At 32.1% G+C, this 15,105-nt stretch overlaps 1 protein-coding gene across 4 annotated transcripts in view; it reads left to right on the plus strand.

The window, feature by feature from the left end:
• Positions 1-10,097, plus strand: part of CRMP (Collapsin Response Mediator Protein) — a 123,775-nt gene extending 113,678 nt beyond the window's left edge. For all 4 annotated transcript variants that reach the window (XM_072526394.1, XM_072526396.1, XM_072526393.1 and 1 more), the window contains one exon: positions 7,016-10,097. In XM_072526394.1, the coding sequence (XP_072382495.1) occupies positions 7,016-7,092 (77 nt within the window). In that variant the 3' untranslated portion in view covers positions 7,093-10,097. The remainder of the gene's footprint in view (positions 1-7,015) is intronic.
• The last annotated feature ends 5,008 nt before the right edge of the window (positions 10,098-15,105 follow it).

Consider the following 15,105-nt stretch of genomic DNA (forward strand, 5'->3'; position numbering starts at 1 on the left):
TTATTTTTTTAAATATATTATCCGTATATCGCTACATAATAATGAATATGAATAGTTCTGATAATAGAACACGTATGGTTGCGACAATGTGGTCCATGTATCCTGTGGGTATTCTGTCTTCCTTTTACCTTCGATCTTTCCCTATATGGTGGGATTCTCAAGACCATCACTTCGAAAAAAGTTCTCGAAATATTGAGATATATAGAAGAGAAATATTCTCGAAATATTTGCTGTCTTAATATTGATTGACTTATTGGTCTTCGAATTACCCAGAGAATTCTAAGCATTTGTTTACAACAGAATATCTGGAATTCATATTTTATCTTTTACCTTTAGAGTCAAGCATTCAGCAGCATACAGAATAACCGAGAAATCTTCAACGCACCATCCAAAATGAATTATCAAGGACCATAGGTATATAAATTGGTCGGCAACTGTGATATTGTTGATCTCTATTTATCAATATCTTTATTTTTTTTTCGATTTATTGTAAGACCTGTCATTGTACTGATTCTTTCGATGTTTTCTAATAGTTCATTCTTTCTATTTCAGAGTTAAAAAGAATAAGTGTGTCATTGTGTTTTGTTAAACGAAGTAAAAACGTTTTGATTTAATTAAACTTTTTTGTTTCCAATATGACTGATTAGTTGTAACAGTTACTTCTGATTATAGACTTCTTACTCTTGTTTACATCTTTGACTATGATACCCCCAGCTCTGATTTTGGTGATGTTAATCCTTTTCAAGTGTGGTTTTCAATCCGTTTGACCGTTATGGTTGTAATACCTCTATATGACTTTTCTAGTGTGACCTCCAATAACAGTTTTGTCCACCGCTTATCTATGTATTCTGCCCATCTCTATCTCAGTCTCGCAATGCTCTCTTTGACTAATTATTTACCTCTGGGATTACCGTTTCCACTGTGGATAATTTCCATTATTCTTTTCTTGGCTCTTACTTTTTTGGCTGGAGCCCTCGAATCCACTGATCAAACACATTTCATTTCAAAATTATCGGCAGCTCGCTTTTAAAAGTTTTTCGTATTTTTATATAATTTGCCCATTCTAGACGTATTTTTGGTTTTATTCCCAGGTGACCATACTGATTTTATTCCCAGATGTTTTCATGCATCCTGTATTTCTTTTTCATTGACGTTGAATATATGGTGTAACCTAAAATTTTTTTTGCTGCAGCACTGAGTGTACCGAGTGGTCCAATAAGCCGATCTCTCGGCCATATATCAGAAACTATTCATGTTATTATTTTAGGAGAAAAATTCCTTAATAAAAGTGGCCAAGAGAAATCACTGGAAATAACTTTCAAGTTTCTGGGTTAACCGCTAGGGGGCGTAAGCTGTGAAGAAAACATTGAAAACCAGTTTTTTGGGAAATATGCCCAATTATACCAAGTGTTAAATAAGTAAACTAGAAAGAGGCCTAAATTCTGCACAAAGTTGTTCACGTACTTTTTTTTATTTTTTCAAATAAAGAGTGGGGGAGAGTGGGAAAGTATTTGTCGACAAATACCTATAACTTTGGTTTGGATTAACCGATTTTAACGAAATTAGTGTCATTAGAAAGAGTGTGGATGAATTAATTTACATCTACTATAAAATAATTGCATTTAGTTTTAATTGTCATATGTAGCGGGTACTGTCGAATAGAAAAAACTAAAATGTGTTTTTCTTCAAAATGTTTAATGAAAACACCTATTTATTGTAAACTATAATGGAACTGGATTAAATTCGTAACAAAATGGCGCAAACTTCATGTTAATAGCTTTTGTCGAATTCGAGATATGAATAAAAACGCATAAACATAAGTAAGTATAGTATTGACTCACCCTGTATTATAAATTAAATTAAAAAATAAGTCAGTAGATACTTTCAAATTTTTTTATAGCAGAAGAATCTTAATGTTGATACCTATTTTGACCATTGTTATTCCATATGATTAAAAATAGTTTTTTCGAAACTAAGTAGGCTACGACAATGAATTTGACGGGGAGTTCATATTGTTTATTTATTGACAGCAGTCAAAACATTGTTAAGAAGTGTTATATTATAATTCGAATTGAAGATTGCACTTTTTTAAATATATATTAATATTGGTAATATTAGTAATTAATTATCAGTACTAATAATTGGTGATGAGTATATCAAATGCAGAATTGTATGATATGATTGGAGTTTATTTCGAATGCCACCAAAATGCTGCTATTGCCTCACGTATATATTCTGTAAGATATCCTGACAGGAGACATTATGGTAAAGAAGTATTTGAAAGAAAGGCAAGAAGATTAAGAGAAACTGGTAGTTTTGATCGTCCTTATTTTAAACGACGTAGTAGAGGTACGACCGAAGATAATTCAATCAATGTTCTTGCTTTAATTCAACAGAATCCACATATAAGAATCCTGACAGGAGACATTATGGCAAAGAAGTATTTGAAAGAAAGGCAAGAAGATTAAGAGAAACTGGTAGTTTTGATCGTCCTTGTTTTAAACGACGTAGTAGAGGTATGACCGAAGATAATTCAATCAATGTTCTTGCTTTAATTCAACAGAATCCACATATAAGTAGTCGGCAAATCTCTATAGAATTAAACATACCCAAAACTACTGTTCTAAGGATTTTAAAACATCACAGGTTGGTTTTTCATATTATAAAGTGAACGTTTAGGTCAGAAACTTGCAATTCCCTTTAAACTTTAGATTCAACTGTTATTTTAATATTCCGATAAAAACGGCAACACGTCGCTTTTATCCTTTTATATAATAGTCTCCCGTTTTATACCGCTGTCGCGGCTTTGGGAGTATAGCAGGGTAGTCTGCTATATCTAGGGCCTACGGTATACAAGGAAGGTAACATGGCCAGTGCTACGCTTCAACCGTCTATTATTACCCCTGGTTTTACCCAAGGTACTCATTTTTATTCAGGCTGAGTCGACCTGGGGCCTATAGACATTTTTAAAATGTCTAGATGTTCTTGCCGGCGGTGGGATTCGAACCCCGGACCACCGGCTTGCGAGTCAAGCATCCTACCGCTTGCGCTACGCAGGCCCTTTTATCCTTTTATCCGTTTCTTAAAAATAATTATGCACGAGTTATCTTGCGAAACAATTGTGGATTTTTCAAGATTTTTGAGTTTTAGTAAATATAGTGGTTTCTTTTTCACCAATATTTGTTGTTCTGTTTTTTAGACTACATCCTTATCATGTAGTTCTCCACCAAGCTTTACATGAGAAAGATTTTGATGCAAGGCTGGATTACCGCAATTGGATGTTAGCTCTGCTAAAAGAACAACCGCATATCATGTCAAAGATTTTGTGGACAGACGAGGCTACGTTTAATAGTGCGGGTGGTTTTAATCTGCATAATATGCATTATTGGTCTGAAGAAAATCGGCACTGGATACATGAGGTTCAAGGTAGATGAAGTCTGAAGTAGTTGATGGAAAGATCGTAGGTCCATATTTCTTTGATAGAAGTTTAAATGGCGAAACATATTTGGATTTTCTGTAAAATCAGATTTTATTGGAAGATATTTCCTTACAAACAAGAAGAGATATGATATTACAACATGACGGGTGTCCTGCGCACTTTTCCAGACGAGTTCGAGTTATTTCTATGCAAGTTATCCAAATAAATGGATTGGAAGGGGAAGTATATTTTCATGGCTAGCTAGATCTCCAGACTTAACATGTCTGGACTGTTATCTGTGGGAAATATTGAAGGACTTAGTGTACCAAACTCGACCAACCATGCGAGACGACATGAAACAGCGCATTATAAACGCAATAGATTGTATATCAACAGCTGAGATTGAAGCAGCTGTTATGTCTACGCGCGAAAGATTTCATCTTTGTGTGGACAACGATGGAAAACAATTTGAACATTTAATTGGACTAGAGTTTTAATGACCAAGATATTTGTATGATCTTTCACATATTTAATTTTAAGTTATAATAAAGGGTGAGTCAATACTATACTTACTTATGTTTATGCGTTTTTATTCATATCTCGAGTTCGACAAAAGCTATCAACATGCGGTTTGCGCCATTTTGTTACGAATTAATCCAATTCCATTATAATTTACAATAAATAGGTGTTTCCATTAAACATTTTGAAGATAAACAAATTTTAATTTTCTATTCGAAAGTACCCTCTACCCATGACAATTAAAACTAAATGCAATTGTTTTATAGTAGATGTAAATTAAATCATCCACACTTTTTCTAATGACACTAATTTCGTTACAATCGGTTGAACCAAACCAAAGTTATAGGTATTTATCCACAAATACTTTCCCACTCTCCCACACCCTTTATTTGAAAAAATAAAAAAAAGTACTTGAACAACTTTGTGCGGAATTTAGGCCTCTTTCTAAGCGGTTAACCCAGTAACTTGAAAGTTATTTCCCGCTATTTCTCTTGGCCACTTTTACTAAGGAATTTTTTCTCCTAACGTTCATGAATAGTTTCTGATATATAGCCGAGAGATCGGCTTATTGGACCACCCGGTACAAAATTAGACATGTAAATATGCGAAATTATTATAATTATTTCAGAGTTTTAGGAGTGTCTCAATATGTATGGTTCAAAATAATTCTTCTTGTTTTTATGTAGACATAAACAGACACTTTGTCTGTTTTTCAATGTGTCTCCAGTAAGTTGTCGTTCCATCGTTTTTGTGGTCTTCCTACTGATCGTCTTCCTATTGAGGAACCGTCTCTTGCCGTCTTTACTCCTCTATTTAGTGTCACTCGGCTTATATGATCGTTTAATTTTACTCTTTTATTTCTTACCTAGTCCTTGTTGCCAAACAAATGCATTTTGTTTTTTTTTTGGTTAAATTAACATGTTAAATTTTTTGGTGGTTATATTAAATTGGTGCAGCATACATTGCATCATCTTCACTTTAAGAGAGTAATGTTGCGTCGTCTGCATAGACATTATTTTAAGTTGTTTTTCTCCCATTTGGTATCCTTTTTTTAGTTCTTACTTTTTTTATTATTTCATCCTTAATCAGGTTGAACAATAGAGGATTCAAGGATTCTCCCTGTTGCCAGCTTCAATAGGTTCAGTTAGTTCTTCTTCTACTTTTACTTTTAATGTGTTGTTTTGGTAGATATTTTCGATCATTTTGATTATTCCTGGAAGTATCTCACTTGCGTAAATTAGATGAATAACGTCCTTTAATTTTACCCGGTCAAATGCGTTTTTACGAGTCCACGAAACATTGATATGCCGGTTTGTTGTATTCTAATGATTTCTCTTGCATTTCCCTCGTTATAAATATAGCGTCGGTGCGAGATGTTCCTAACCTAAAACCTTGTTCTTCTGTTAGTATTATAATTTCATTCAGTTTATTTGTTATTAGTTTGGTTGTTAATTTTGGTGTTGTGTTTAATAAATTAATTCCTCTGTAATTTTCTGAGTCCGATTTGTCTCCAAGGAGGTATTAGGAGACTTGATCTCCATTCTTGAGGAATTCTGTTTTGTTTTGGATTAGTTTTAGTAGTTGTTACGTCTAATCTGGTCCTCCATACTTTAGAATTTCCTTCGGTATTTTGTTCTCTCTTTCCTTAATGCTCACTTTACCTCTCCTTCCTCAATATTTATTTCTTCGTATGCCCTCACCTCTGGTGTTGGTGGTTCATTATCGTCGCTTTTAGCAAATAGGGATCGAAAGTAGTCTGTCCATGTTTCCTTCTGAATGTTTTTCGTTTTTATTAGTTCGTTCATCTCTTTCCTTTGTCCTCTGATGATTCTCCATATTTCTTTTTGTGTTCCGTAGAAGTCGTGTTTCGTCTATTTTGAGAAGTTCTGCCAAAATAATTAGGAGATGTAATTAAACATACAGACAATAGCTATATCAAGTTTATAAAAAAGCTTACCAATTTTACTGTTATATACCCTCGCACATTGGTAATCATATAAGCAGGATTCACACGCGTGGTTTTAATTGCCTTTAGCGGATTAGCGGTGTTTGTTTATAAGGCATTCGAGGTATTTTTCACTGTATACAAATGATTGAAACCAGCCAACTGACTAAACACTAAGCTCAGTCAGTTGGCTGGTTTCAATCGTTTGGACAACGTCCATTTTTTTAGCGAGGATCTGTATGTTCCCTAAAAAAATGAAATCCTTTAACATCTACCTAGTGTTAAGATATTTTTAAAATTTAATACATCCTTTAAATATGTAATATAAGGGTCATTCGATCTCGTTATGTGACTAGTTTCAACTACTCTTTAGACGTCTTTACTGATGATGTTTTAATAGGACTGAAAACGTTCTGAGATTTTTAATCCTGTTTGGATAATTTAAATTTTTTGAATATATATATATATATATATATATATATATATATACACACTTCATTCTAAGTTTTTTTCGTGTATTTTGTTTTATCGCTTTGTTGTCATTTGTTTGTCATAAATTATGTCCTTAATTCATGATTCGTTTCTCGAGTGTTACATCTCGAGATTGGGGAGCGTAGTAATCGCAGCACAATTCTCACCGTAAGATGGGTCAGTTGTTATGTGGCTGTCTGGTGATTTGCTGATTGAACACCTTATAGGCGAGCATGTATATTTTGTGTTTGTACATATGTTTATGTGTGAATGTGTGTTTTTTATTCAATTAACTAATCTACTTATTCACGTGTAACCGTAGGATGTTTCGTTTTTGCCATTGGAACGCGCGAGGATGATAACTTCCTTGCCATGTCTGTCTTTCGCAGAGTCTAACAGCTGGGAATCAGTCTCAGAGTGGCATAGTTCAGAATACGTTGGAAGGAAAAAATTCACAAAAAGATGAAAAAGAGAGGAATTATGGAATGACTGATCGACTGGAGATTGACAATCGAAAGACATGGGATAAAGTCGTAAACCGTATTAAAAAAATATATTTAATGTCTATAAATTTTTTATACAGCCTGCTTCTTTGGTTATTTGTTTATATTATATATTGAATTTTAATAATAAAACTTTATATGTATTTTTTTATTTTCCAGAGGAGCTTGATCCAGAAAGGAAGTCCTCCATACGCGTCAGAAATCCCCCAGGTGGCAAGTCCTCAGGATTTTGGTGAAGACCACGAGCGCTTTGCTTCTGCAACAATTATATTTTGCAATAAGATACCAAAGCTTATTTTATAGTTAATCATTTTTTGAATGTTTGTTTGGCTAAGTTATGTAAGTTATTATATTTATATGTATATGCAGCGGATATCAAAATGTTGTGTTGTTATATTGGTATAGCGTTTTAAAAGTATATTAACTCGATTGTTTTTAAAAGTTTACAAACAGTTCGTCTTGTACATATGCGACTTAAAAATTATCAATTAAAAATTTTTTTTATAAATACTAAAATTGTACTGTTTTAGTTTAGTAGATATTTGTTTATAAGTTTATATACTAAGATATTCTGACCTATACATGCTTTGATTGGCTTAGATCAAGCGCGTTTGAAAATTAGTGTTAAATTTTTTTTAAGCCCTTTGAGAGTACAAGTGTTAAAAGTACAGGGGAAAATAACCCTTGTGGATGAATAAGGACAATAGATAAGAGTGGCAGGTAATACGGTGGCAGTCTTAGAGCACGATGTAAGGACCAACTGGAAGACGGTTTACGATTGTTAAGAAATTAGAAAACCAAGGCAAAAAATAGGAAAAATAGAAGCTGGTCCTATGAGAAGCCAAGACCCACTATGGCTTGAAGATCCAATGATAATGATGATGATGATGTGCAAAAGGAGTATCTTTCTCTCCTCTCTTCTTTCTTTATCCTTAAACTTAAGACAATTAACTAAAAAAATCGTGCGTAACACATGCAGGATCTCGAAAATAAACCAGAAAAAGTAGATCAAGCGGTAATTTGGCCTACACTTCTGGCCGTCTTTTTCTTTTAAGTCTACTGTATTGGGCATAATTATGCTTCCATTTATTTGTGGTATTTTAGATAAGGGAACATAACCATCCGTTTTTTGTTCCACATTTTGTGTGACACCTACTGTAACTGAACTAGATACCTCAACATCATTCTCATTAAAATGTGTAATATCTTCCATGTGTGACATTGCTAAATTATGATGTGTTGTGCTAACCTCCTCATCTAAATTGCTGCTAACATTGTCATCTGAATTAGGCTACTCGATTTCCAAATTATCATCTTCCTAGTCACAAAGGTCTTTCAGATGCCATTTTACTAAAAGGATTAATTATTATTATTACAAAAATAACACGTTAGGATACGATACAAAAATCTCTTACCTGTTGACAGAATAAAGTTTTTCTGTAACTCTGTAAATCTGACTGCAATCTGAAAATAACTTTAAACGTGCACGCACACTAACGTTTAGCTCAAAATTTCATGGATTATGAAGCTACTAAGAAGCGTATAGCTGTCAGTTAATCGAAAGAGTCCGAACGTATAGTATTCTAGGGTTAAGTAGGTCAAAGACAGAAATTTTTTTATATCAAGACCATGGTATCCATGTCTCCTTGTGCATAATACAACGCCATCTATTTAGGCAGCTTGTTAGATTAAAAATGTCCTTAAACCATAAAGAATAGTTATAATAAGACGAACTGTTTGTCAATAGTTTTTTGAAAGGTATTTACAATTTTAATAGGAAAATATGAATGTTCGTGTAGGTTAATTACAAAGTTACATACGGTTTGTGTTTTGACAATATAGGTTTTTAGTCATGTTATTTACATGATAAAAGTTTACAAATAGATATGATTTGACAAGTGAAAGTTGTTTAGATAGCTTAGTGTTTGAAAATTTCTTGGGATAATAATGGAAATGACAATTAATGCCTTTAAGGAAGTTTTATTTTTCAAATAAAATCCTTGGCACCGAATGTTAAATGAGCCAGATCTAAGAGAATTAATTTCACCATTTTCAAATCACTTTGGTAGGCAAGTGCATTAGTGGAAAACGGTTTTTCATTTTCTTTGAGCTTTTTCTTCTCAAGATACACAAAAAGCAAAATTTATTTCGCTCCCAAAATATTGACGCCGTAGTAAATGGACTCGTATGCAAGCAAAAGTGAAGAAACAAGAAAGAAATATCGACGCCACGACTGTTCCTATCGATGACACCGCCCTCGCCTTCTTTGGAGTTGACAAAAAGACTTCTATGTAATGCTGAGACCGCTGATTGGTTTCGGATTGTTTAATAGTGAATCCGTGTTTCATCCATTGTAACGTATCGACAAAAAGGTCTCCAATTTTTTCTTTCAATAAACCAAATACTTTTCTACAAATGTCATGCGAAGGCGTTTGTCCAAGTAGGCACAATCGGTACACATCTTCCGTAAACCGTTTTTGGTGTTTCTGGTTGCAATTATTGATGCAAGCCTGTTCAGCACGTTCTTTAAATGGCGTCAGAGCATTAGAAATTTTACCCACCTTTATACTCTAATATTTCACAACCATATCATGCCCTTTGTCGATGATTTTTAGAATTTTAAACAATAAGTACTCTTTTTCCGTTTTCATCATCACTCTTACCTCGACTGATACCAACAACTAAATGCCTACAGTCAACTGCTGACTGGAATAACTTGAAGTGTCTATTTGGCGTCAAATACACACTGAAAATCTATGCAGTGCACAAATGGCGTCTACTAAAATGTGTATCACCATTAAGGAGAAAATTATATTGTATACATAACCCTCAACCTCTGGGCGAGGCTGAAAACCTATCGGACCACCTAAGTGTACACACCAAAAAGTAAACGATCTTTTTCAAAGATTGTATAAGACAATATAAAAAGAATGCTTTAATTTTATTAAATTTATTGTGAACAATAAATCCATTATAAATTTAATTATAAAGAGAAGAGAAAATATCTAAACATAGGTCATTATCGTTGACTAAACAGCTATATTTCATTTCAAAATCTAAATGTAACTAATATTAGAGTAAGTATGTTTGACCATTGTTTCAAAGATCCGTTTGGTATGTTGTTTATATTTGTTTTTAGGTTAAGTTTTGTCGTTATTTATCGTAACCTAACCTTTTGGTACTTTGGTATATCATGAATGTAATGCTATGTCATAAATAAATAATAGAAAATATATAATTATTTCTTCTTTTTTAATAAAAAAAAAACTAAATATCAATTATGATGTACATAATACGGTTCTGTCCGAAAGGTATTCGACTTGCATTCATAATTTAGCAAGAAATTATTCTTCGTCATATATCTCGTAGTCCTAACTTTAGTAATTTAGCAAAGATTAAAATTGCTTATTGGTCGGTCATCTATTACCAGATTGTAATCTTAAATAAATGAAAGAAAAAATATAGATCGTCGCATCCTTCGAATTAATCGATATTCGACTTGCTTTCATCGATGCAAGTCTCTGTAACAGTTCTCAAATTCAGTTTTTTGTAATGGCCTTCTGTGCCGTCGTCGCATTTGTTTGAATCGTCTCTGCCGTCGAAACATTACTCTTATGACAACGTTTTGAGTTTTGGAGCGACAGAAAGTCCTAGACGCTATGTCTGGACTGTATTGATGGCAAAACCTTATGTTTTGACCAAAAAATGTTGAACAAGGTTCGACGGATGTGATTGGGTATTCTTCTCAGTTCTGCACAGCGACCTTTATAGAACTTGAATATAAATTTCTTTGTGGATTATCTACTTCATGGAGCGTATTCATACTAACCAACATTTTCATAATAAAAAACGGGATGTGGTAGGTACTCCGGGAGCGACCGAGGAGGGAAAGCATAGCTTTCTTATCGTCTACGCCATGAAGCTATGGTTTTTTAATTTAATTTTAATTGAATTTAGTTCAATTCCATTTAATTCGATTCAATTCGATACAATTTTGTTCAATTACATTCAATTCGATCCCTTTCGATGCAATTCGATTCAATCATATTCTCCGGTATAATCTTTTTAAGCATATTTTTACTAATAGATAATTTCCAAGCTTCCACAGCGGCTTAATTAATTTTTATTAAAACGTTCCATTTGTAAATACTTATCTATAAACTACTATAAAATTTCTAAAATAGACTTTTGTTTACTTTAATTAATTGTATTTAATTTTATTCAAATTTATTTAATTTTATATTACTTTATTTAATTTTATATTTTTTATAATTTTTTATAGTTTTTTTTTAACTTTTTATAATTTTATTGTAATTTTATTTAATATCGTTTAATTTTATTTAATTTTTAAGATTTTATTGAATGTTTTTTATAATTTTTTTTAATTTCATTTAAATTTATTATAATTTTGTATAATTTTTTATATAATAATTTAATTTAGTTTAATTTTATTTAATTCTAATTGTATTTAATTTTATTTACTTTTATTTAATGTTATTTAATTTTATTTAATTCATTTCATTTTATTTCATACAAATATTTTAAAATAATTTGATTGGGTAATTTATTTGTTGATTATCTGACCTCCTGGAGCGTATTCATTAACCAACATTTTCATAATAAACAAGACGAGGAAGCTTTCATTATTATAAGTCTTGTTTTGTCTTGGGATCATAACCACTGCCACTGGTATAATCTTTTAAGCATATTTTACTAATGTATAATTTCGAAGCTGTCCACAGCGGCTTCTAAGCGAATCTGTAAACGTTCTGCCCTGAATAATTTTAGGATGTGGTTTTTTCCTGCTCTATAAAAGCGTGTTATTACAAACTAGATACTTCCAGGTGACAAATGCTGTATACAGTAAGTTTCTAATTACACTCGTATTAAAAAGAGAGAGCTGAGACGTTTTGGCGCGGAGTTATGAACCAAAGTCAGGTACATTTGCGACAGACTATATACACTGCAAGATAAAGCAACAACGGCAATCGTCCACATGTGGATTAACGAAGATCTTCAATACTTGAGATGTAAATGTATTTATAATATTTGAAACTTCTTATAGAAGCGCAAGAAATATTAAGGGGTTAACATAGGTATCAAATGAATTTGGTTTGAAAAAATGTCTTACAAAATCTTGGAGTATGAAAAACTAAATTCCCAGCAGATAACCTTTATGAACGAGTCTTACAGAGTCTTTAACATTTTAAATATTTTAAACACAAATTCAGTCTATTACGGTTACACAAAAAATATAAAAAAAATCAATCAAACAATCAAACAAATCAATATAGTAGAGAAAGTAAGAAAATAGGTCCTTTGCTAGCTTTCCGACTATGCTATGTGAATCTAGCTTTAGAATTTAAAGTAATAGATGCAGATGATCTCTACATTATTATTGGTAAAAGCCATGATAAGTATAATTCCAGCTTTACCCATTATAGGCCTGCGTCTTATTTAAAGGTCATTAAAATTTTTTTTTTATTTCAACCATTAAAATGTGTTCAAATTTATAGAAAAAATTTACCCTGTATATTTTGGGCTGCAGTAAACTGAATTATATATTTTGTTTGAATATATTACCAACACCCATTCAATAAAAAAATTATAAACATTGGACAAATTTGTTGACCTTGTCTAGATTTACACATTTAACATTCGGAGTACGAAGTCTGGGTCAAGCCTGACCCGAAATTCACTTATGTCTTAATAGTTTATGAAATATTTTTTTTACAAATCTGAGTGATGGTAAGTTCTCCTTATTTGTTTTAATCTATTTTTCTTGTATCGTTAGTGAACATGCAAATTACAGTTTTTCCTCTACGTAACATCTGGGTAAGTCCTGACCCGATTTTCGGATTTCGAAGAATATTTTCAATGTTTGTAGGTATACGTAAGACGCAGCCGTCTCTGTTTACCGGTGTACACATTTAAGGCCAAAGGATTATATTTGTAGAAATATTAGTAGCTTAAAGTCAACCTTCGGAGTTAATGTAGTGTCTAAGGTATATTTTACGAGAACGTCCGATACCTCTGTTTGTTTATTAATTTAATTTACGCATCGATCTTAAAGTGTGCAGTATTGTATTAAAATGTGGAAAAAGAATAAACCCGGAAACGACAGTGAAGCGAGTGATAACGGTTGTCATTCAGAAGCACATTAAGGTAATTTATCAATTACTAAACTCGAGGAAGTTTTAGCGACAACTTCTGACAATACAGATAGTGAGCGATCTAATGTGTCTGATGTTATGTGCTAAGGATGAACATGCCGTTATTTTGCTCCAAAAAAGGGTAAGACATTGGCATGTAACTTTGTACGGAAAAACATCTACGTCTCACTACGAAAAGTAAAAATATTGCCACATGCATGCATGCCTTCAATTTATTTTTTTCTGATAGTACAACGGCAATGATTCTTGAGTATAAATACCAATAAGATAGCTATAGAGTTCATAGCTGCGTATAACAGTAAGAACGAGAAAAAAATGATGAAGGATTGGATTGAAGTTGATCTAGTGACTAGATTCTAGTCGAAATGAGTGCTCTCTTTGGTATACTTATATTATGTGGAAGATTCAGAGAATCTCATGAAAAGGTGCATAAATTATGATTCAATAAAAATAATTTCCACGTCCTATTTAGAAAGCTTCTCGCTAGAGCTAGAAAGTCGGGATATATTTATAAGTATATTAATTTGATAATTTGGATACCAGGGCATTAACGCGATAAGGAGATAAATTAACCCCTATTTGAGAAATCGCTGATATATATGCCTAAAATAGTAGGGAATCATATCAACTACCTACTTTTGGTACCATCGACGAGCCACTTATAGATTTTAGGGGACGTTGTCCATTTCTGATTTATATACCTAGTAAACCGAAATAATACGGTATAAAGGCGTGGACCCTATGTGACGCTGAAAAATTTTATTGCTGCAACTTTGAGATATATACTTGAAAAATTGGTGATCAATCTGAATGTAACCAAGGCCCAGGAGTTGTCAAAACACTTGCAGAACATTGGTATAGGTCTGATCAATTTTATTGACATTGCTTAATCTGAAGAACTCTTATCCAAAAATTGAACTTTTTGAGTACTATTAGAAACAATAAGAAGAGTTATATTGAGAGAATATATTGTGAAAAAAACAATTAATTTGGATAAACTGAAAGCATTTATTGGCATTCTTTCAGTCCCTGGATATCATTCTCTGATCGTAATAGAAATCGTAAGATCAGTAATAAATTTATATATATATATATATATATATATATATATATATATATATATATATACAAGAAATACTGGATATTATTGACTGTCGATATAAACAAACAACACAGTTTTTAGGGCTGCAGTCAGAAAGTTTGGCCGGGATGTTTAACATGTTCTGACTGCAGCCCTAACTGTGTTGTTTGTATATAAATAAATATATATATATATATATATATATATATATATATATATATATATATATATATATATATATATATATATATATATAATCACCGATAATGAATGTATAGATAAAGACGACAGGGGATTTATAGCGAGCCCTGTTCTTAATAGGATAAATACTGAATTTAAAAAAGTTTAAGTTTAAAAGAATAAAACAGTTTTTGAAAAAGAATTTATTGAATTTATACGTGATAAGCCTATTTGATTCGGTTATAAATTTTGGTTTCTTTGTGGAAGTATCTAGTGGATATTGTTATAAATTGGACTTTTATACTGGCAAAACAATCGCTAAAAATGTTCTCGACTATTTGACCTTGGGATCAATAGTAGTTGATGTTAAATTGCATTTCTTAACCTGCAAGCCACTGGGTATTTTTTATCAATTTAATGATATTATTAAATTCATGGGTTCTCTAAAAACGAGTCAATGTGTGAAATATTATTTTATTAGATTTCCGTCAATCCGTAGCAGTTCCCTACCTAAAATTGACTCTTAGTACAAGAAGTATAGTAGGAAGATCGAGAACATCAACATCTAAAGGATTTACGGACATAAAATTCAATGGGAAAGAGTGAACAAATGTCATGGAGGAAAGTGAAGAGCAGAGTCGATTTCCAGGAGTAAATTGTAAATCTAAACCACTAACATAGTGCGAAAAATGTACTGTAACATTGTGTAGAAATTTTTTTATACAATAGCATAAAACATAAATTTTATTTTTATTAGACGCAAATAAGAATGTTCATTTTTGGCAGAAAAATTTATTCTTAAATGACAGTTTAAT

This window comes from Diabrotica undecimpunctata, chromosome 3 (genome assembly GCF_040954645.1).
Source record: "Diabrotica undecimpunctata isolate CICGRU chromosome 3, icDiaUnde3, whole genome shotgun sequence".
NCBI classification, from domain to species: Eukaryota; Metazoa; Arthropoda; class Insecta; order Coleoptera; family Chrysomelidae; genus Diabrotica; species Diabrotica undecimpunctata.